At 39.5% G+C, this 20,844-nt stretch overlaps 4 protein-coding genes across 6 annotated transcripts in view; 2 read left to right on the top strand and 2 right to left on the bottom strand.

Moving 5' to 3' along the window:
* Positions 1-4,012, top strand: part of LOC148413017 (pleckstrin homology domain-containing family G member 3) — a 29,671-nt gene extending 25,659 nt beyond the window's left edge. The window contains exons 18-19 of the mRNA XM_088433648.1: positions 1,430-2,735; positions 2,831-4,012. Coding sequence (XP_088289774.1) covers positions 1,430-2,735; positions 2,831-3,414 — 1,890 coding nt within the window. The 3' untranslated portion in view covers positions 3,415-4,012. The remainder of the gene's footprint in view (positions 1-1,429; positions 2,736-2,830) is intronic.
* A 4,074-nt stretch (positions 4,013-8,086) lies between these two features.
* Positions 8,087-12,234, top strand: xgb (x globin). The gene is made up of 4 exons (XM_088433113.1): positions 8,087-8,897; positions 10,926-11,046; positions 11,153-11,233; positions 11,938-12,234. The coding sequence occupies exons 2-4, from the start codon at positions 10,930-10,932 to the stop codon at positions 12,052-12,054; spliced, it is 315 nt and encodes a 104-aa protein (XP_088289239.1). The 5' UTR covers positions 8,087-8,897; positions 10,926-10,929; the 3' UTR covers positions 12,055-12,234.
* srp14 (signal recognition particle 14) lies at positions 12,119-14,790 on the bottom strand. The gene is made up of 5 exons (XM_088433112.1): positions 14,669-14,790; positions 13,577-13,649; positions 13,032-13,144; positions 12,901-12,933; positions 12,119-12,820 (listed from the first exon to the last, which is right to left on the bottom strand). Exons 1-5 carry the CDS (start codon positions 14,690-14,692, stop codon positions 12,731-12,733), a joined length of 333 nt encoding a protein of 110 aa, XP_088289238.1. The 5' UTR covers positions 14,693-14,790; the 3' UTR covers positions 12,119-12,730.
* Positions 14,791-15,504: 714 nt separating this feature from the next.
* On the bottom strand, positions 15,505-20,843 carry pld4 (phospholipase D family member 4). 3 transcript variants are annotated; one of them, XM_088432946.1, is made up of 11 exons: positions 20,702-20,843; positions 20,506-20,578; positions 20,309-20,436; positions 19,371-19,554; positions 19,171-19,291; positions 18,969-19,096; positions 17,428-17,628; positions 17,210-17,349; positions 16,178-16,343; positions 15,973-16,069; positions 15,505-15,910 (listed from the first exon to the last, which is right to left on the bottom strand). In XM_088432946.1, the coding sequence occupies exons 2-11, from the start codon at positions 20,557-20,559 to the stop codon at positions 15,708-15,710; spliced, it is 1,422 nt and encodes a 473-aa protein (XP_088289072.1). In that variant the 5' UTR covers positions 20,560-20,578; positions 20,702-20,843; the 3' UTR covers positions 15,505-15,707. The 3 variants fall into 3 exon arrangements, with proteins under 3 accessions (XP_088289072.1, XP_088289071.1, XP_088289074.1); XM_088432945.1 differs by having other exon boundaries at positions 20,695-20,775; XM_088432948.1 differs by lacking the exons at positions 20,309-20,436; positions 20,702-20,843.
* Between the last annotated feature and the right edge of the window lies 1 nt (position 20,844).

Genomic DNA, 20,844 nt, shown 5'->3' with positions numbered 1-20,844 from the left:
TTTTTTTTCCCGAATATGGAGATTATTTTGAATATGGAGATGATGGTACTCTTGCTGCTCAACTATAATATAAAACATTTTTTTATGTTAGTACCAGTCAATGAATAATGAATTGTAAATGATTACAGAAGTCATCCAGACTGTGCCAGAACCTGCAGGGAATCATTTTAAAATGTTATTCAAAGCAAAATATGTTTTAGATTGAAGATTCTTCAAAGTACGAAACTTTTTTTTTTTTTTTTTACCAGCGTTACCAGCTTTATCTTAATATTTTGAATGAGAAGGTGTTTTCAAAATTTTGGCTGTTACAGTATAGATTTGAATTAGTTGATATTTTGCCAATATTATTTTTTTTATTAAATCAAATATGACTTACTGTAATTCAACTGGAGAACTGTCAGCATGATCCACATGATTAAATAGTGTAAAAAGAGGGCATTTTGGGGTTTATGGTTTTAGATGGCTGCTGGTGGGTAATTTAAGTTTAGCTTTGTTTTAATAAAAAACAGTATTACTTAAGTTTGGTCATTTGATTTTTGCAAGATGAGGCATGATTTGTTGTTTTGTTCCTTTTTTTTTTTTTTTTTTTTTTTTACAAAGTTTTCAGTACAATCTAATAAATACGAGAACATAATAGGTAATACAGATATGAACAATAATCAAGATGCAGTACAACATAAAGGATCATTTATCCATCCATTTTCAATAGCCGTTTATCCTCACAAGGCTCACGGGTCGTCCAAAGGAAAAGAATCTCCATGATTGGTCATTTCCTGAGCTTTTTCAGTACAGGTGATGTCATTATAAGTTGACAGCAATTAGAAAGCTTTTGAAGGGGCGAAACAAAATATGTAGTTATCAATTTAATTAAAGGCAAAATTACGAACAGGGTTCAATTTTTCCTGCTGAAAATACCTAAATAAACTTAGTATATGATAAACGGTCGTCAACCCCTGGCCTTGTGCATCACACCACATTTGACCGAGGCCCATTTAAATCATGTGGAGCTGTAATAGTGCATGCTCTCCTGAAGTCAGCAGCGAGATTAGATTAGGTTCCAACTGCAGCTCTTAACTGGGGCACAGCTCTTCTGAGCAGAGTGCACATTAGGCTTATTTTCCCAGGCTTATCTCCAAATTGGACGCCATGCACTCCAGAAGAGCAGGTAACACCTGGGAACAAATTCATCTGCACTTTGAATATTTATATGTGTATGTACTGTGGAAACTACAAATGCATCTAGAATAGCTCATTCTAATCAAAGTCATTTAAACATTTGGATGTAAAAGTGAAAGCATCATTGAGCTGCAGATGCTTTCAATTCAAATGCTCCATTAAGATAATGGCGAATGCAGAGTGCATTCAGTCTTCCTCCGGCTTCCCGTGTCTAATTGCGTTCCTTTTTGCAAACACATTTGGCATATTTCAGGAGCTGCGTCCTTCCAAGCGCGTCCCTCAAGCAGAGAACATCCATAAGCAGGCCGAGTCGCCGCTCTGCCCCTCGCCGGCGCGAGAGGCCGTGTCTCCAGAGTCCGCGGAAACTTCTCGAGACACCGGGGACGAAGAGGATGGAGGAAGCGACTCGTCGGGTTTTCAAGCGGAGGAAACGAGCGCGCCCATGAGTAGCGAGCTTTCCGAGGAGGAAGAGGAAGCGGTGGCCGGAAGTGAGAGCATCCTACCGTGTTCCGTGCTTGACCGAGCCAGCGTGATCGCCGATTGCTTCGTGGCCGGCCTGTCCAGGCGGAGCAGCTTGGTCTCTGAGGAGCTGGGTTCACCTGTGACCCCTACTGAAGTCTTCCTAAGCCCCTCCACCAGCACAAGCTTTGAAGAAAAGTCTCCAGTGTCACCCCCTGAGCCACACGGGACACCAAAGACGGAACCGCCTGCGTGTGAAGCGGCCCCCGCTGAGGGCGAACGTCGGTCCACACTCTCCAAACGAGATCTCCTCCTGATCCACAAGATCAGGAGATACTACGAGCACGCCGAGCACCAAGATGCCAACTTCAGCATCAAGCGCAGGGAGAGTCTCTCCTACATTCCAGCCGGTCTGGTCAGGCACCTGAGCCGACAGCTTAACAGTATTCCGGACCAGCGCGCGACCCCAGTCTACAGGAAAGTCCTCTCCCGTTGCAGGCCTACTTCTTGGTCCGTCTTTGACCTTCCAGGCTTAGAAAAGAGCCCGGGTGCAGACATTCACCAAAAGGCGCAATTGCAAAGATCACAGGAAGTAAAAGCAAGAAGTCCGAGCGTCACAGATTCATCTACCGCAGATGAAGACTTCCGACCTTCATCAGAGATGATCAAAGTCTGGCAAGATATGGAGTTGGAAGAGGAAGACCAGCAAACTAGAGAGGACTCCTCAGAAGGAAAATTCACAAAGCAGACACCCTCCATTCGAGAAGAGAGTGAAACAAGTCCCTCGTCTGACGCCTCAAATGTTCTACTGGAAGAGACAGTCTCCGCTCAAGACTGCAAGCAGCTTAGAAGCTGCTTAAATCAAGGGAGGCATCTGGTCCAGCTCCCCAAAATCATTAGCTTCCGCACCAGTGTTGACGAGGACCAGATCCTACAGGACATGGGCAGGATGAGGAATAAGGTGTTCCAACTGGCACGTCAATACAGCCAGCGCATCAAAAATAACCGACCCGTGGTCTGGCCAAGGAACCGTGAAGCCGCCGCTCAGCAAGGATTCAAGAACATGCCTGCTGTCCAAGAGGAGAAGGTCAAGAAAAAAGGTAAACTGTCTCTTTGTGGAGATTAGAACCCCACATAGTCACGTTTCAGCATTTCCCACTTCATGCATGTGCTCCGCTGTTTTTCTTTGGTTCAGGTAAACCTAACCTGAGACTGCCTTTGAACACGTGCGACCAGAAGGTCATCCATGAGGCCAATACCCAAAGTCCGCTCCAGTCTCCCAGTTCTGCAGCCAGCTCCCGCAGCACGGCGACCGAGCCGCAAAGCCCACAGTTGGAGAACTTCCACTGGCCTGACGTGCAAGAGCTGCGCTCCAAATACAACCCCGGTAGATCTGACACAGATCCCTCAAGCGGCTCGCCGGAATGCTCCCCGGTCAGATGCGCGTGCTGCTCTCACACAGACCATCATACAGACTTGACGCCGTGTACGGGGGCAAAACCCGAGGGCTGGGATCAAGACTGGCCTCGGACGCGGTCCAAGCCGCTGTGCAGGTGGAGCTCGCTGGACCACGTGCTGGGTTCCTTGCCGCTCCATGAAGTGCAGAATTTGCAGGAACCCGTGCGGACCCGCTCTCCTAGCAGTCCAGCGTCGACCTCCGACCTCGCGGAAGGAGACGAGCAACCGGAGGACGGCTTCCGCTGTCCCGCCAAGACGTCGGAAAGTAATCTGGTCAAGAGTTTACGGGAGAGGTTCCAGAGTTTAAGTACCAGTTCGTGAACAGGTTGTCTCTTTCTATTTATTTTTACGAACAGGGCATGAACACAACCTGTCTGTACGTTGCAGTCCGCAGTAGACTCAACCAGCGATGATTTGTGAAGGCATTGGTTCATGCGGTGTGGGGAAACAATGTCTTAAATAAATGTTGCAATATTTGTACATGTTGGGACTTTTCATTAGATGTAAATGTCTTAATAGTCCCCTTACTAGTATCATTACTGTTATGATGATGGACTTCTGTTCGGTGCTCACTCACTTGTTGGTGATTAAAACTATCACTATTAAAGCATAACAACAAGCGAATGCGGGACAAAAAATTACCTCAACTAAGATGACCGCACACCAAAGAGTTTCCTTTGTTGACTAGAAATGTAAAAATCGGCAGTCATTTGAGTAAACACAGCTGTTTTCATGCATCACTGGAGCTTTATTATTTTCTTCAGACGTTTATTTTTACTGCGCAATATTTATGAAGTTGTATGTTGGGGCAAACCTTGGCATGTAAATAGCTACTGTATAAACTCCATTGGAAAGTTTTCTGTTCCAGAAGGATTACTTGAAGTTTGCCATATTTGCAATAAAAACTACATGTCATGTGGTCCACTGGTCATTGATGCCATGGACGAATGCACATACTGTGTTCGCATAACGTATTTAGTTCACGTCTGTCTTAAGCAAATTAAGAAGAGAATAAATCGGTCTCAAATACACTGACTGCTGCATACCTGAGAGTCAATATGGTGAAAACAACACTGCACACTGTACTATGTGTTTCTGTTGACATATGCTCAATATAAGCAGAAATTATGAAAACAATTTTGATTTTATTATGTTTTTTCTTCAGAAAAAACTGCAGTAAGTAATCTCACATCCATTTTTTTTTCCTTAAAAAAGGACAAAGTACAGTTAGGCCTTTTTTATATCACTGTTGTAAAGGGTTTTTATTTGTTTTGGTTTTTTTGAACCGACTACGATAAACAGCAAGGCTTGTTTTTTTCCTTCCCTCAACAAACAATCATGTACACTGTACATGATTGTTTGTTGAGGGAAGGAAAAAAACAAGCCTTGCTGTTTATCGTAGACTACGATAAACAGCAAGGCTTGTTTTTTTTATATATATATATATAAATTTAAGTTTTTGAAATATATACTTTGAAAAAACATGCACAGGAAGAACGCAAACTCCGATTTGTAAGAACTCAGAACTGTAATGCAGACATGATAAGCACTGAGACATCAAATACAGAATTTTGACCTTTGAATAAAGCGCATCTTTGGCGCTCTCAACCGATATTCCAAATCATGCAGAATGCTGACTTTGAATTGTTACATTTTTTTATTGTATGCTGCTGACCTCTGAGCTGACTTATTGCGTCCAAGCCAACATCCCCCATCAGTGACCCTATGAAGCACCACTTATCGCTCAAAATCCCGCAGCAATAACATATCACTTCATATCACATCTTAACATTACATAGCAATGCACAACTCTGGCGCCACAGCTATTTACTATTGAAATGGCAACGGTAATGCATTGATTAGTGTTTGCGTGTTAGTGGGCCTCTAATAGGGGATAAAGCCTCTGTCCGTTTTATTCGAATAAGCGAATGAAGCGCAAGAAAAATATTCATTTGCTAATACTGTACCAGAGAGGTATTAACTGAAAGTTTATTATTGAGGTTGCACGTGTGAGTTAACCAGAAATGTCAAACAGCCTTAAAAAGAAACAGTTTAGTTTGCCAACTTTATTGTTGAAGCTAGCAATCGTATTGGGACACTATGGTGTCCCTAATGAAGTGGCCACTGAGCGCACCGTACACATGAAAAGACACGGCGGATGTTCAGGCCTCAGCTGTTGGATGTAGAGCATAGGGGTTGTAGGTCACTTGGCTCGGAGCCCAATTAATGCCATGCGTCCCCAACGTGACCTTAGCGTGTTAGCCTGGGAACGGATGAGCAGCTTGTGGCTATTGTATACGCTTGCCATGACTGCTATTAAAACTGGGGACTTTTGTCCCCCACACACACACACACACACACACACACACACACACACACACACACACACACCAGGAAAGAGAAAACTTTTCGCACTGACTGTTTAACTATAAGTATACCTAAACCTGTATCCTTTTTAACATTAACAATAGAAAAAAACAATATAAATCAAATTTCAACAACTTTAAATGATTATTTTACAGTGTTCATACTGTACGGGTTACAGCTTAGTCTAAAACAGAAAAAAATAACATAGTGCATCAAAGCGCCTGATGAAAATTCTTATTTTATTTCAATTGCACGTCACCTGATAAAAACAAAGCCTTTTGCCTGGGATCATCCCCCTCCCTCCCCCCTCCACCCCAGTTGAGAAGCACTGGATTAGACATACGGTATGCTTGAACATATGTAGCGCCAATTAAAATTCCATGTGAGCATTCACAGAGGCACATTGTGTGACGATGATGAGCATGTTAGTTTCCAAAAGAGGAGACAAACACACAAAAAAGAATAAATACGCTTTTTTTTTCTTTTTTCTGCATGTTTACAAGGTTTTGGAGGATGACGACTGGATAAAAATAAAAGAGCAGCTCCTTTCTGTTATTGTCTGTACTGAATAGAATTTATGTGTGTAGGAAGAATGCTGAACTCATTATTATAGCTCTGATAAATGCTTGAAAAAATATTAATTTACCAATCTGCAGAGAAATCAATGTACTCAAATTAGGCAAGCGTAACAAGCTTGTTGATCATGTGACTACCGAGCCCCAGTACAATTGCCCTGTGGATGGTAATCGACAGAGTTGGGGTACTGTGTGGCTAATGTAATGAGCAGCGGTCAACACCCCAAAATGTTGAAAGAGCAATTAATCAAAAAAAAAAAAAAAAATGACTGGAACTCAAAAAAATGGAAAGCCTTATATAAGCCTCATGATGAAAGCTGTTATTTACTCTCCACTTTTCAAATGACTAAGTAGGCTACAATAATGCACATTCATGGTTGAATGTTTATTTTCCTTGCGGTGCTATTATCGGCTATTACAATGTTAATGTATGATGTTGTGTTGCATTTATGAAATTTTACAACTACAATAAGGAAATCTCATTTGTGTTTTCATTTTCATTTTGAGGATTGGAAAAAAAACAACAAAATCAAGACACAATAATCTCCCCATGTGTAAGATGTTTTTTGTTATATAACAACTTGTCATTACAAAGTAAACATGCAGGCAATCCTTCTGCATTGGCAATGAAATGAAAGGATTAGGTCCAAGAACTGTTGAATCCACTGTTCTATATGTTTCTCTAAAAAAAGCGTGTGTGGCTATGACTCAAATCTTCATTGACTGAAATGCTGAAATTGAATACAGTCTTTGTTCTTCTCTTACAGCATTAGAAAGCATATTAGTGTTTGAAAAATGAATCCCCCTATCTTTTTCTTATTTTCATAATTTTTGGAAAAAACTCCAGGGAGCCACTAGGGCGGCGCTAAAGTGAACAGATCTGTACTGCAATCCCAAAAGATGACGTTTTATGTTTAATATTTTTCTGTGGACAAACAATAAATATAAAGTTAATGATTTATTTTTGTGAACAGATCTCTACTGTAATCCCGAAAGATGACACTTTATGTTTAACGTTTTTCTGTGGTCAAATATTTATTTATAATTATTTCTTTTGGAGAAGAGGTCTAACACTTTATGTTGATTATTCTTTGTGGACAAATATTTATTCAAAATTAATGATTTATTTTTGTGACCATTTCTTTACTCTGAATTCCAAAAGATAACACTTTATGTAGAATCTTTTTCTATGCACAAATATTTATTCAGAATTATTTATTTTTCAGAACAGTTACATTGATTATTTTTTTTGTGGACAGATATTTGTCAATAATTAAGATAATGATTTTTTTTTGTAAACAGAACTCTGCTGTAATCCCGAAAGATGACACATTATGTTTAATATTTTTCTGTGGACAAATATTTATTTACAATTTAGTTATTTCTGCTTGATAACAGATCTCTTCTATAATCTAAAAGAGGACACTTTATGTCGATCTTTTTTTGTGGACAAATCCAAATGAAGTTTGAATGGTTTTAAAGTTTAGAAAATCAAACAATGATGGCATGTTTTAAGTCTTTTTTTTAAACCTAAAAATGCTTTGCTTTAAGGGGTACTTGCATGAAAACATATTTCACAGGGAGTACATCATTGAAAATTGGTTGAAAAGCACTGTACTGTATTGTAACATAATTTCTCATTTTGCTGAATGAGGTCATCAAACTATAACTACTATAGGTACTGTATAACAATAGTAAATAATAACAGTTAGAACCTACACAATGGCCATGAAAAATGCTTTGAGATATAGAAAGTAATTTATTCTACTATTTATTCATTTTCACTCTTGTTTAAGTTAAAAGAGGTAAAAATGAATATGGACTCTCTCCCCAAAAATGAACTGTGGCCATCTTCTGTATTTTTGCCTGAAAATGAAGACAGATCAACAACTGAGCTGTTATTTCTAGGATTCTTGCTCTTTTTTTTTTTTTTTGGCAGACCACTATAGAGGTTTCCAAGAATTTCAGATTACGCATAAATGTACTGCTTCAGCTCATATTGGAAGGACAACTTTGCTCCCAAAACATCAATTGTTATTGAATTGGGTAAATCAGAAGGAAGTTTGCAGTGCCTTCATTTGTAATCTGTGGCTGTATTTGTCTGGGGGGGAAAAGGACTCTGGAGAATTGTTACAAATCAGATTAGCAGTCCAGAAAAAAAGAGAAATGAAGACGAATTTGGCTGGCAGTGATCGACACAATCTGATCAATTTGTCCCTAGTAAAATATTCCCTCCTCAAATATTATCACTCTCAGTTCTATTTTTGTACAGTATTAGTGTCATTTTGTTCGACTACTCAGCAAAAAAAAAAAAAAAAAACACAGCACAGCACACAGCATGGAGTGAATGTTGTCACTTGCCATGGGTGCGTTTTTGTTACAGATTAGCAACTAAAAACTTTTAATACCTTAAACAAATGGAATATCAACAATTAAATATTTGTCCACAAAGAATAATCAACATAAAGTGTTAGACTTCTCCTCCACAAGAAATAATTATAAATAAATATTTATCCACAGAAAAATACTAAACATAAAACGTCATCTTTTGGGATTACAGTAGAGATCTGTTCACAAAACTAAATCATTAACTCATTTATTAACATTTGTCCACAGAAAAATATTAAACACAATTGTCTATTGTGATTCAAACGAGCAACATAAAGCATCCATGCAACACAGCGTTGGGGGGTTGACCATGACAGGCCGCTCCCCTCAAAGCTTCAAAGCTTGATGCCGTCGTCTTGGTAACAGACTGTTCGAGACCCACCCAGAATGCAAGGACGTGTTTTTCCTGTTCCGAGATGTCAAGGATCTGGAGGGGCTGCGGACCAGCCGCGAACTCAGAGCGCACGGGCTACGGTAAGTCACGTGGTCAGTCAACACTCAACTCACATTTCGCACACTATGGTTCAATGAGATTTATTCAACTTTAGAACTCTATTTGTAGTGGTATCTCCACGCGTGGGAAAGGATTGTGTAACCATCTGTTTTAACTCTGACTCGTGGCGCAGCCAAAAATTTTTTTTTAACAAAATGAAGACATAAGGTGTTTTGCAAAGGAGTCACAAAATCCCAATTTAACAGTAATTTTTTTCTTGTTCCAATCAATTTGCTCTTACTTTGAAAAGTAAACTGTACTGTTCCTTTTACAGCATTAAGCGAGAATCGCTGTTACCTGCAGAAACCCTGTTAAAATTTATGTACTCCCATAAAATGTGAAAAAAAAAGACTTTCAAATCCTTGAAATATGTTCAACTGATTATACTGCAACGACAACATATAAGAAAAACAATAAATGTTTGGAAACAGAAAACAGTCATTGTTAAAAGTAAGTAAATAAATACTGAATTTGACTGAGATTTCATTTTTGGAATGGAAACTGAGCTGGAAGATCTGCCTGTTTTTGTCCATCTCAAGTAGTTGCCATTTTGACGCTTGCTGGCGACTAAAGATGACATTGCACTTGCTCACTGCTCTGATAACAACCAATTACTGTTCAGCTTGCCAATGTCACGACACGAATGAATTTAGCTGCTTAATTCAAATGCCACAAGGACAATATTAATCAGAATGCTGTATTATGGCTATTGGGAGTTCATTGAACATATTACTGAAAAGAAAATTTTGGGGTTGACTTCCCTTTAAAACTCATTTTCACTGTACAATTGCTATTAATAATTATCAGTAATCAGTTGTGGTCAAGATGAAGCATACAAAAACTCACGTTAAACAGTACGTTGAGCACAATAACGATGATGTAGGCTAGCCGCTAACATTAGCCCCCCGACCCAAAACCATGTATTTATAAAATGTCTAACCTAGCCAACAGAACTTGAATTTGAATATTAACATTGAAATTGTGAAATGCACTAATTGTTTTTGTCAATAGTATAAATAATGCATCACTATGCTGTGAAACTAAGTAAAAGTAAAGGAATTAAAATACAAAAAAAAAAGTAGCCTTTAGCCATTAAAGAATTATAATACAATACAGATTAAATGATTTACTGGTTTTATGCTTAAACCAACCTTCCACTGGATATGTAATGAGCTACATTTAGAATGGCAAATTTATATTTCCAATTATGGTGGTGAGCGTAATATAAAAGTAATGCAATAGTAGTTTAATGCATTTCAGTTTAAATACAATAATATTGTAATGTAATTAATTACTCTGAAACAGTAATAAATATTGCATTACAGTTTTGAAGTAACTTGCCCAACTTTGCATATTTTCTGCTTCATAATACGCCCCATATTTTCAAGGTGAAAATGGTCTGGACTGCTGGCAGACTAGTCTCCTTCTCTCAGTCTTTCACTGTACGACGAAGCGGAGTTGTAACTCGTGCAGCACGTGGCTTGGCGTTCATTGTCTTCGTGAAATGAACAGGGACATCTCCGAAAAAGACAATGGGTCTCATTCACTAATAAGCGCATTCATTTTACCGGGACCGTTTCAATCAAAATGGACTAAGTAGTTCTAAGTAGTTTTTCGTGCTACCGTCAAAGACATAAAATTCAGGCCAACTGGTCGCAACTTATTCGTTTTGCGTATTCTCAGGATGTGGCTTTTCACGAAATGAGATGAAAGATGAAGTCATGTTGCAAACGGCGCAGTGCAAGTTGTCAAGTAATTATAACTTTCCACTTGAGTGCCGTTGCCGTCGTCTTTGCCAGTGCGTTTGAGGCAGTCAATTATTGGCGGTGGAGATAAAGGTGTGTAAGCTTAATGGTGCACACACACATTTTTGACGTGAACTCAATGATGCACAAAGTCGTGTCACTGAGCAGCTAAAGCGTGAAATGTCAGCAGTCTTCCGCCGCAGAGTTGCCGTGTCATTCTCGCATCCAAGATTATGGAGATGATGCTTTTCTGCTCTGTTTCAGAGTCATGTCTTTTATTGAGAAAAGCGTGGCCAGGTTGGACCAACCGGACCAACTGGAGTCTCTGGCCGTGGAGCTGGGAAAAAGCCATTACCACTACAATGCCCCTCCCAAATACTACAACGTAAGGCCTCCTGTTGTTAACACTTTGTTACACTGGCCAGTAGTAACAATTGTGAAGGCCTAGCCCTAAAGGTCAGTTTCAATTATATGTCACTTCATTTTGAAAGTATGTCGGAGCAGAATTCATCACTGCCGTGCAGCCCATCTTGAAGGACAGATGGACCGCTGAGCTGGAGGAGGCATGGAAGGTGAGAGGCGCGCATCCCATGCCACACGCTACGCCACTTGGACTGAAATCGATGTACGTGCAACACGCGCTTGTCACAACGTGCCCGCTCAGTGCTGAAAAACGATTGGCTCGTTTGAACTTCAAATATTCAAACGTCGGTTTTAAAAACACTGCTTTGGAACCATCTTGTCGCCTTCTTGGGTGTTTGACAGGTTCCACAGGTAAAGCAATGAAGCCATAATTGTAAATATTTGAATTTAGACTTCTATTTAAAACAATTGAATGAAAGGCAGCTGACTTTTCGTGCCTTCTTAACATCGCTTCGACTAGTTTCTTGGGGACTTTTGTATTTAAGACTCACCACTGTACACGCCAAAAGGACAATCGCCAAAGGCATACTAAACTTAAATCATTTTATGTAATTGTTTTGCCACTTGCTGCAAAACTGGCATTACATTTACTTGGCCTCAACAACCAATCGCAGCTCAGCTTGCTAATGCCAAACGACCCGAGCCAGAAAACAGGTGAGCCGTGATTCACTTTCAGTCAACGGCAACTAGAATTTTTTTTAAAGCATAGACTGCACATGAAAAAAGTAAACCATTTCTCATTAGGCAAAATATGAAATTACTGCTAAATGTGTAATACCCCCTTAAGGTAGATTTAATATATGCTGCTCCCTTGTGGTTGAAAGTATGGTTGCCCATGTATGATGGATTCCAGAAAATGTTCCAGTACGTGACCAACCTGATGAAGAAAGGCTACGAGGCCGAGGACGGACAGAAGCAGGGAGCAGTCTCTCCGAAGGAAAGAGGAGACAAACGGAACGCGGGACCCTGAGAGGCTCACTCAGCCTTGTACATGTTTACCCTTGGACACCAGAATGGACCAAAACAATGCAGTGAACTTTTTTTTTTTTTTTTTAATTAGTCAACTTAAATTCTGCTGCAGGCTCGACACGGCACGCGGGCCCGGATGCTGGGGGTTCTCAGTCCAGAAATAAAACGCACCTTTTCAGTACATCTGAAGCTTGTGCATAATTCTGTGCAGTTAGATCCATCCTAAATATCTGCTTTGCATTTGTCATGTTAGAAAAATTGTAATACGGGGCCATCTTTGGGTTTCCATCAAAGGAGGGAGGCTATAATCACCGTACTTATTAGAAAGTAAACAAACTGCTTGAATTACATCTAATATGATTTTAGTAAAACATAAACATGCCACTTCTGACAAGCTTCCTCCAAAGAAAATGCTTTCATGACCTTAATTTGAACATAAATATGGAGCACAAAAAAAAAAAGCCCCCCATCCCCCCCAAAAAAATCCAACTGCGTTTGGCTCCAAAGTTCGCCTTGTGCAGTACAAGAAATCCTCCCAGATGGCACGGAACAGTCATCGACGACATGATCATGGCAAAATATCAAAGTGGTCACTGGGTGGATGACAAGGATGGGAACCCGCTCCCATCTTGTCAGATTGGAACAGGATAAGTTCATGAACCTTTCCAGTCTGTCACTCACTGGGTGGCTTTGGGCTTCTTGCTTTTGCTCTTCTTGTCTTTCTTTTTCAGTCCGTCGATGTGCGCCCGCAGAAGGTTGGAGTATGCCTGCAAACAGTTGGTCCGTCCCATCACTACGCAGCACAGGTCAGGGCTGACAATTCAAGCGCATCTAAAAAGCTACATACCATCTGAAACTTGATTACTTCTTTGGTACTGACCTGCAAGACAAATATTTGGATTTGTTGATAAGAAGCACATAATTAGCCAGGAGGGGGGAGAAGAGCAGCAAGGTATTAAAATTCAACAACATGCTCACCACTGTGCTAATTTTTTTCTTGCCGTCAGAAGCTCGAAGGAGACATTTATTGTCAGCGGGCTCAAATGACTCCGAGTGGCCTTTCCTGGGCACTGGCTTGGTCCGCCCGTCATCTGGGGGACAAAACACATATCTTTAAAGATGCAGCTCCTAAGAAAAACCTTTCCTCGAATCGATGCCAACAAAGAGGTTTGCAGGGGAGTGAGACGAAAGCCCCGTTGTTCAGATTCGCTAACTTTTTTTCAACAGACATAATTCCCAAGTGTTATTTTTTAAAGCCTCGTGGTTAGCTGACAAGAATTTGCACTTGCTTTGGTTGTAACATGCCCAGGTCACCCCCAAATCTTGAAAATCCTAAACCTTATCACCTTGAACAGAAAGGTATTATGTAGCAGGGTTTAAAAAAACAAAAAAACGGCAACAATAAATACCTCATTTCATTCCTTTTTTCACATGATACATGAAACCATGAGATATGAAGTGACACGACATTTGAACTGGTTACAGTAAAATGACAATAGCCAGCAAGCTGTAGGTCTACTTACACTTTTTTAAAGTGATGACAACACTACCGGACGATCGGCACTTCTGGAACAAACGTGTGAGCTCTGTGAGAAACTACAAGATTAAAAAAAGAAAAAAAAAGTCAGCCTTTTACAATAAAGCACAAACTACCACTTTACTCAATCGCTCACCCGGGCAAACATAACTCAGTTGAGATGTCAACGTTGTCACCAAGTCTCAGAGTAAAAATTATTTGAAAAGAACACTGTTATGATGGTGTATAACAATTTATTTTCATTAAGATGACCTAAATGTCCACCTTCGATCACGTGACAAAACGTGTGCCACTGACTACAGCAAGCACTAGAACTCTAGCTAGGTGCAGAAGTAACACTGCTGTCAGTGTCAACTGAGAAAAATGCAATTTAGATGAAGGGGACAGTGACATAAGTGACACCTTTTACGATGTCAGCGTATAGCACCCATGAAATGGTTCAATTATCATTTTACTAACTGTATGAAATTTTGATTAAAGTTCAAATAAATTATAGTGATTGTTTTGGGATCATCCACTTCTTAAAATGGGTTGTTTGAACTTCGATGAAATTACGTTGATCGGGAAATTGAGGACGTTTTTCAAATTCACACGTTGTAGTTGGTGCTTAACTTTAATAGGAAAAAAAATGCACGTGCAACGAGGGCCCCAAATGTCTGGAAACAGTTATGGAGCAGTAAAACTGCGCAGAATTCAAACAGTGTGGCTCAACATTGATTCTTACACTATTATAAAGAGTAAGCAGGACTAAAGAGAGGCTTCCCGCATCCTTAAGAGTTTGAATTAAAGAACTTGTTCAAAACAAGCATTTCACATTTTACGACCAAAGCCTATTTTCAGCATGTTTCAAAGCATTTATTTATTTATTCAGGCACTTCATAGAAAGCGTTTACGATTTAAAAATAATTTGAACGATATACCTGCATTTTACTCATAGAACCACTAGCATAAATCGGGGATAATCTAAAATCCTGAGGCTTTTCGAATGAGACTTTAGTTAGCGTTGGATTGAGAGCTGCGTGCGTATAATTATTGGGAATATCACAAACATCACAAAGGAATTAACGTCGCTTCTTACCGCGTCGTTTTCGAGCAGCACCATATTTGCAACTTGAACGAAGCGTTCTCGTTAGCACGGTGGCCAAAAGCTACCAGCTATATGCACACGTACTACTAGTGCGACTCACTTCCTCCGCTCTTGCTTCCACTTCCGCCAAGTTTGCACTCATTAACAACAGCGCTACCGTGCGGCGCGGAGTGCAACCGCACGGCCAGTGAATATTGAATACAGATATTTGTGCCAATCAATCGTGTTAACGTAGTATCAAAGCTATTTCAGGAGCAAAAAGTTAACATTTTGTGTGTCGTTTGATTATTAGTTTCTTGAATTTGTACTTAAGGGTGATTTAACTTGTTTTCAGTTGTAAAAACAAAACAAAAACAAAAACAAGTTGATACAGTAAATTAATAAATTGTTTCACCAAATTCCTGGGTTTGGTTATACGATATTCACAAGTTGATTTGAGCCTTGATCAACTACGACGTCATTTTTAGTCGACAGCATGCGGAAACATTAGAGGAAATCAGCTCTATATGAAAACATAGTCATCAAATTAACAATATGTAAAATATGAGTGTTTTAATCCTGTAAATGGCTTTTGGTATCCATTTATCTGTCAAACATTTTGGAAAGTAGAAAGTCACTTAACATGCCACTAACTACAAAATAATCTGAACACATTTGCGAATCGGGTCCTTGCTGATCAGTGTTTAATTGTTGATTAGACGGGGGTCCATTTATTCAGTTACTTCAACTTTGAGAACTACTCAAATTAACGAGTACCATTATTGTACTGTGTACTCATAGACACCCCCCCCCAACACAAAACAAAAGAAAAACACAAAACTCCCATCTGCAAAGTCTACTGAAACCATTTATAAAGACAAATATTTTTATACAAAATGACAACACAAAAAAAAGTCAAAGCAGATACAGGATAGATAGTAAAGAAAAGTGAAAACGAATGGACCAAATCTGTCTACAAGGATTTCATTCTTATTTTTAATGTTCAGATCCAGTTCAACACATACTACCGAGTGTGTTTGTTTATCCATTATTATGGCGACAGCGAGCAGTCTGCGTGGTGTCCTCGGTCAGTGAGGTTCACGGCAAACTCAGAGTACCAGTCCCTGTTGAACACCGCCTGCAGCTGGGCCTGCACTGCCTCTTTCTTCCATATAGAGTGAGGGGCATGCTGGGAAATCACCAGACCCACTCCTGCTGTGGTCAGGAAATAGTCCCCGTCCCAGTTGGACGTGCCTGCGTAGTAATTGATCACATTCCTGTAAAATGATCCTCAAAGGCAAAGATCAGTTACTCACCGATGTAGGCCACTTTGTCAGTCACCATGTACTTGTTGTGGTTGACTCGACTAAAGGGAATGCTAGTGTGGTTGCTGACAGGCAGAATGTAGAACTTCTAAACAGCACAAAGAAAGTGTGAAATTATTGGGTTGGTAGAAATCTTTTTTTAAATTTTAAGTTAAACACACATGCCTTAAGCAGGATGGAGGTTTTAACCGCTTACTATATGAAGGCTGATGTGATCCTTGAAGCTGTTCAAGGCGGCGAGGGACTGAAGAAAGGGAAGCACTCCTGAAAAGGAGTTGGGGCGGCAGCTGAGAAGCATTCGGATCTTTACTCTCCTCTCGAATGCTGCTGCTCTGATGGCGTTGTCAATAATAGGCCAGTACCTGTGGAAAAAATGCCGTGTGGAAATATACCAGTGCAGTTCATAGCTCTATGTGCAGGTGAATGTCTAAAAATGATCCATTTTTTCCACCGCGGAAAAATCCGAGGTTCCGAGGGTCACTTTGTAGTTCCAATTTTACAAGGTTTGGAGGTAGTCACAGATTCGAAGACCAACCCTTACAGACTTTGTATCTGCACCTCTACTTTCAGAACCAAAACAGAAGCAATTGGTCATAGCTATGCTTAATGATCTCTTTTGCAGTTACTTGAATGATTCATGTGACACGTTCACAATTTTGGCCTTAACACAGCAGAAAATGGAGCAAACATAATGGGAAAATGCACCTTCATGAAACACTTTTAATACTTTTTTGATTCCTCCAAATGGTGTTTTGCAAATGTATACTTGAATACGTAGATGATGCAGTGAAAAATTAAAAAAATAAATTAATAAAGGGTATGTAGTTAAAAAAACAAAACAAAACGTTTGTTCGCTGTGGCTAAATATTACAAAAAGAAATACATTTAAAATCAACTCTAAATCTCATGAAAGATATTAGACAAAAAATTACAAGATTTAAGCTCTAATTTTAGTTAGTTTTATGAATGTAAAATGTTTTTTGAGTTGTCTTTTTTAAAGCACCTTAACTTTGATTTTTTTCATCTACAATAATGTTCTTTCAATTTTAGTCTGTTGTTTTATTAGTATTCATTAACTACAATAACCTTGATGTGAGTATCTGCATATACAAATTTAACTTTTTGTATATATATATATATATATATATATATATATATATATATATATATATATATATATATATATATATATATATATATATATATATATATAGTTGACCTAGTTCACCTCTTTAGATTTTGAAAGTGTATGCTGGGAGAATAATCCATGACAGCTATGTCAATGAAGTATCGAGCTTCGGAGATGATGGAAACAATGGCCTCCAGGTCCTGAGTCCGCGATTTAGGGCAGAATGACGGCGGGGAACTCTTCATGCACATAACAGAAGTCAGCATTACATTTTTACTTGAAGCAACATTTAGGTCTTTACTGTGAGAGAAACTGACCGCAATGTAGAGTCTGCTGGTGATGTTATTTTCTTTCACCAATAGAGGATGCTGTTTATTTATGTCAGTGTCAAAGGTGGATGGCCAGGGTTGTGGAATGGAGCTGTTGGACCCTCCCATCACCCAGTAAGACAGGAAGATCTTATAGAGGTCTCTTGCAAGACTGGAGCAGTTGTAGATAACCATGCCCAGTTCCTTTACCTACGCAGTCACATGTGTTTACATTTTAAAATGGTGTTCTGTTAGGCACTAGTCCAAACATTATATTCTGCCTAATATTGCATTTGTTGCAGATGAATTAAGCAGGAAAAGCCATCCCAGGGAGCGTTCATTTTGCCCCGTTTTGCTGACGGACCAACAAATGACGGAAATGCGAAGAAAAAATTATATATATATGTATATATATATATATATATATATATATATATATGAATAAAAGTGTCAGAATTTCCATTTTCATCCGTTGTCGTAATCGTCGGGATAGACATGACGCGAAGGATGTCCATCATATGTCCGTCAGCCGACAAACTGTAATAAGCCTGCAGTCAATGTGATAATTTACAGTACCACCGAGCAGTGGAGAAATATGTTCACTTGAGTCAATAAACTTGGTTGGTTCAATTCACTACTTGTCATTCACAGCTGTAACACATCTGACTTTACCAGAGATGTATTAGTAGTTGCTCCCTGTCTTAGTCTCGATTTCAGGTTTCTGCATTCTGGAATGTGTTTCAAGTAACCAATGAATGCAGACCAATTTGCATTATTTCTCTGATTGGTTCTTGAACAGGGTATGCAAGCTAGAGGTTCTTTTAATTCACGAATTAAAGACGTTTTTTTTTAGTAAATTCAACCTAAGCAATACTTGGTTTCACTTGTAGTGTATGTGACAGATGAAATTTAGACAAATTTAGACAAATGTTAATTAAAGCGCCTTCTATAGTTGTAGTGAAGGTCGTCATGAGGACCGACGTCCACCATTTAAGAGTCATGAAAAGCATGATAATGCCATCCAGGGAACATGATTGTTAATTGCAATCTCGACCCATATTAAACATGATGGTGTATTATAGCCTTAAACCCCTTAGCTTTTGTGTTACACTTATATTACTGTGTTGTATTTCAATTGCAGTGTAACAGCAGAATCACAGACATGGTGTTAACTTTAAGTGTAAATACTAAAACGGAAAAAAGAATTAGTGTGTGCAGGCAGAAGTAGACCAGCGCCTGATGAATGACGGACCAGAAAAAGTCAAATGTCGCCCTCTAGAGAGTGGGGAAAAGATGGGCAAAAATACACCAATGGACCTATGATTCCAACTTCATCTGGCTTGAAAAATGAAGGCCCTACGATGGCAGAAAGGAGGCGGGGCTCTGACGAACGTCAGCAAAAAAATATATGTTGCCCACCTCTGAATTTTCATATCCCACAATTCAACGCAGTATTGATTGAAATTATCGTGTGTAGACTTGTGAGAGTGCATATATCATGTGTAAAGAAAATGTTTGACTTGACTTTCCCTTGAAGGAAGAATGTTTACCTGTGTCAAAGCCCTCCAGTCCATGTTAGCGCTACCTATAAACACATGCTGTCTGTCAACGATCCAAAACTTGCTATGCAGCACACCGTTTGTCAGGCGTCCAAAATTCACCTTGCGTACATGAACGCCTGCAGATGTTGAATGGAAGGACGTTGATTAAAAGAGAAACAATAAAAAACAAGTTATATACTCAATAAGTCACCCTTTTCTTCTAGAATCTTTAAATCAGTAGAATTTGTGTTGAGGGAAGGAAGGCTGGTCAGCACTCGGACTGAGACTCTCCTGGAGGGAAGCATTTGAAGTTGCTCGAAAATTTCTCGTCCCTATACAGTAGTGTTGCAGAAGCCAAGCGTCAGTATGAGATCTACAGAGACAGTTTACACCATGAGATAGTATACTTACAGATCTGTCTGAGGAAGAGTTGATATTGATATCATCCCCGGTTAAAGTCCAGTAAAAAGAGACCACTTCCAGCTTATCCTTTGTTATGGAAAGAAGATGCTTCCAAGCTTTCTCCAAAGGCATCCCAAATGTTGCGCTGGCGTTGTATCGTACATATTGAGGAATACTCTCCACAAGAACCATTCTGGAAGGGATAACGTTGAACACACGCACACACCCGTTTAAAATGTTCAGGTTGCATCCACTTAAGAAAATACAGTACACATTTTCAGGAATTGTGCTTTTATTAAATGTTAAAAATTTCTTGCTAAACAGCGACATTCTCAGGATTTACGCGTAACTGCAAATTTGATATACCATACTGGACTGGACTGCATCGCTCGTGCCTTGATAGTTATTTATCACATTTGCGGTATTATATTTGTCATATATATTACTACTTGTCTAACGCTACGGAAAAAAAGTTTACAAACAAAGCGCTATTCTTCCAGAAGGAAGGTTTGAAGTCAGTGTATTCCTACATCCGACTAGAAAAAGTGCACGCGAACGTCCCTTTGATCTTGGAGGTCCAAGTTGCAAAGTCGAAAAAAGTTCACACAAAACATTATTAGCCGTTTTTTGTTATTTAGGTTGTCCTCGAACGATTTGTGGTAGGAACCCGAACAATCCGAGCGGGTTAAATCCCATTTCCCACCATTTTGCGAATGCAGCATTTGGGTCTGCAACACGAGTTTGGACTAAGTGCTTAAATAAACCCATAATGGCTGTTGATGTGACTGACAGGTTGCTTTGTACTTTTCATTCTCTTCTTGCAATTTGGCAAATTTCAATTTTATTTCTATGACTGGCGTGTTTCTTCTTAGAATTTTCCAATCCCTCTTCACAATAAAGCTGTTGCAGTGATAACTGAATAAAGCAACTTTTAGCAAGCTTATTACCTGCACTGGTCCATAAACACATGCTTTTGGGAGGCATGGGGTCTTTCTAGCACAGCAATAGCAAGTAGGACCCCCAGGATGGTCAGACTGGTCAAAACCACAACTGAAATCCTGCAGCGGCTTGTCGCCTTATGTCATGAACACAAGTTGCTCAATAACACAAAATTAAGTGCAGTACAGAATTGAGAACATCATACCTTTTTGTTTGAAATGAAACATTCCTGAAGTTTACGGTATATGGCCGTTTTCATCCTTCCATACACAAGTGACCTAAGAGACCAGAAAGAAGAGTGCCAATTACTAAGTTAAAAGAAAAACAGAGACAAAGAAATACGACTGCACAGAATATTAAAGATGCATTCTGCTTAAGAGGTACAGGTACATACTACTCACGAGGTGTTCCACGTCAAAGAACTAACATGAAAAGTGCTTCCTCCGCTTCAGCCTACTCTACAGTTGAGTTCCCCTTTTGTGCTTAGTTTCATTTCAACTTTCAGACTGTGCTTGCTCGGAATAGAAACAAGTAAATTACAAGT

The sequence above is a fragment of the Hippichthys cyanospilos genome, chromosome 14, assembly GCF_059441005.1.
Source record: "Hippichthys cyanospilos isolate Australia breed blue-spotted pipefish chromosome 14, RoL_Hcya_1.0, whole genome shotgun sequence".
Classification (NCBI taxonomy): domain Eukaryota; kingdom Metazoa; phylum Chordata; class Actinopteri; order Syngnathiformes; family Syngnathidae; genus Hippichthys; species Hippichthys cyanospilos.
Note: the sequence above shows the minus strand (reverse complement) of the source record. Positions and strands in the feature narration are given on the sequence as shown.

Excerpts from the sequence above, each read along its gene's own strand:
- pld4 (XM_088432946.1), bottom strand. The coding sequence starts at position 20,559 with ATGAAAACGGCCATATACCGTAAACTTCAGGAATGTTTCATTTCAAAC. Across the intron at positions 17,629-18,968 it reads ACTGGAGGGCTTTGACACAG|GTAAAGGAACTGGGCATGGT; the intron begins GTAAACATTCTT and ends GTGACTGCGTAG. Across the intron at positions 16,070-16,177 it reads ATCACATCAGCCTTCATATA|AAGTTCTACATTCTGCCTGT; the intron begins GTAAGCGGTTAA and ends TGTGCTGTTTAG.
- xgb (XM_088433113.1), top strand. The coding sequence starts at position 10,930 with ATGTCTTTTATTGAGAAAAGCGTGGCCAGGTTGGACCAACCGGACCAA. Across the intron at positions 11,047-11,152 it reads CCCCTCCCAAATACTACAAC|TATGTCGGAGCAGAATTCAT; the intron begins GTAAGGCCTCCT and ends TCATTTTGAAAG. Across the intron at positions 11,234-11,937 it reads AGCTGGAGGAGGCATGGAAG|AAAATGTTCCAGTACGTGAC; the intron begins GTGAGAGGCGCG and ends GATGGATTCCAG.
- srp14 (XM_088433112.1), bottom strand. The coding sequence starts at position 14,692 with ATGGTGCTGCTCGAAAACGACGCG. Across the intron at positions 13,650-14,668 it reads TGCTGCTCGAAAACGACGCG|TTTCTCACAGAGCTCACACG; the intron begins GTAAGAAGCGAC and ends TTAATCTTGTAG. Across the intron at positions 12,821-12,900 it reads AAGTAATCAAGTTTCAGATG|GCATACTCCAACCTTCTGCG; the intron begins GTATGTAGCTTT and ends AACTGTTTGCAG.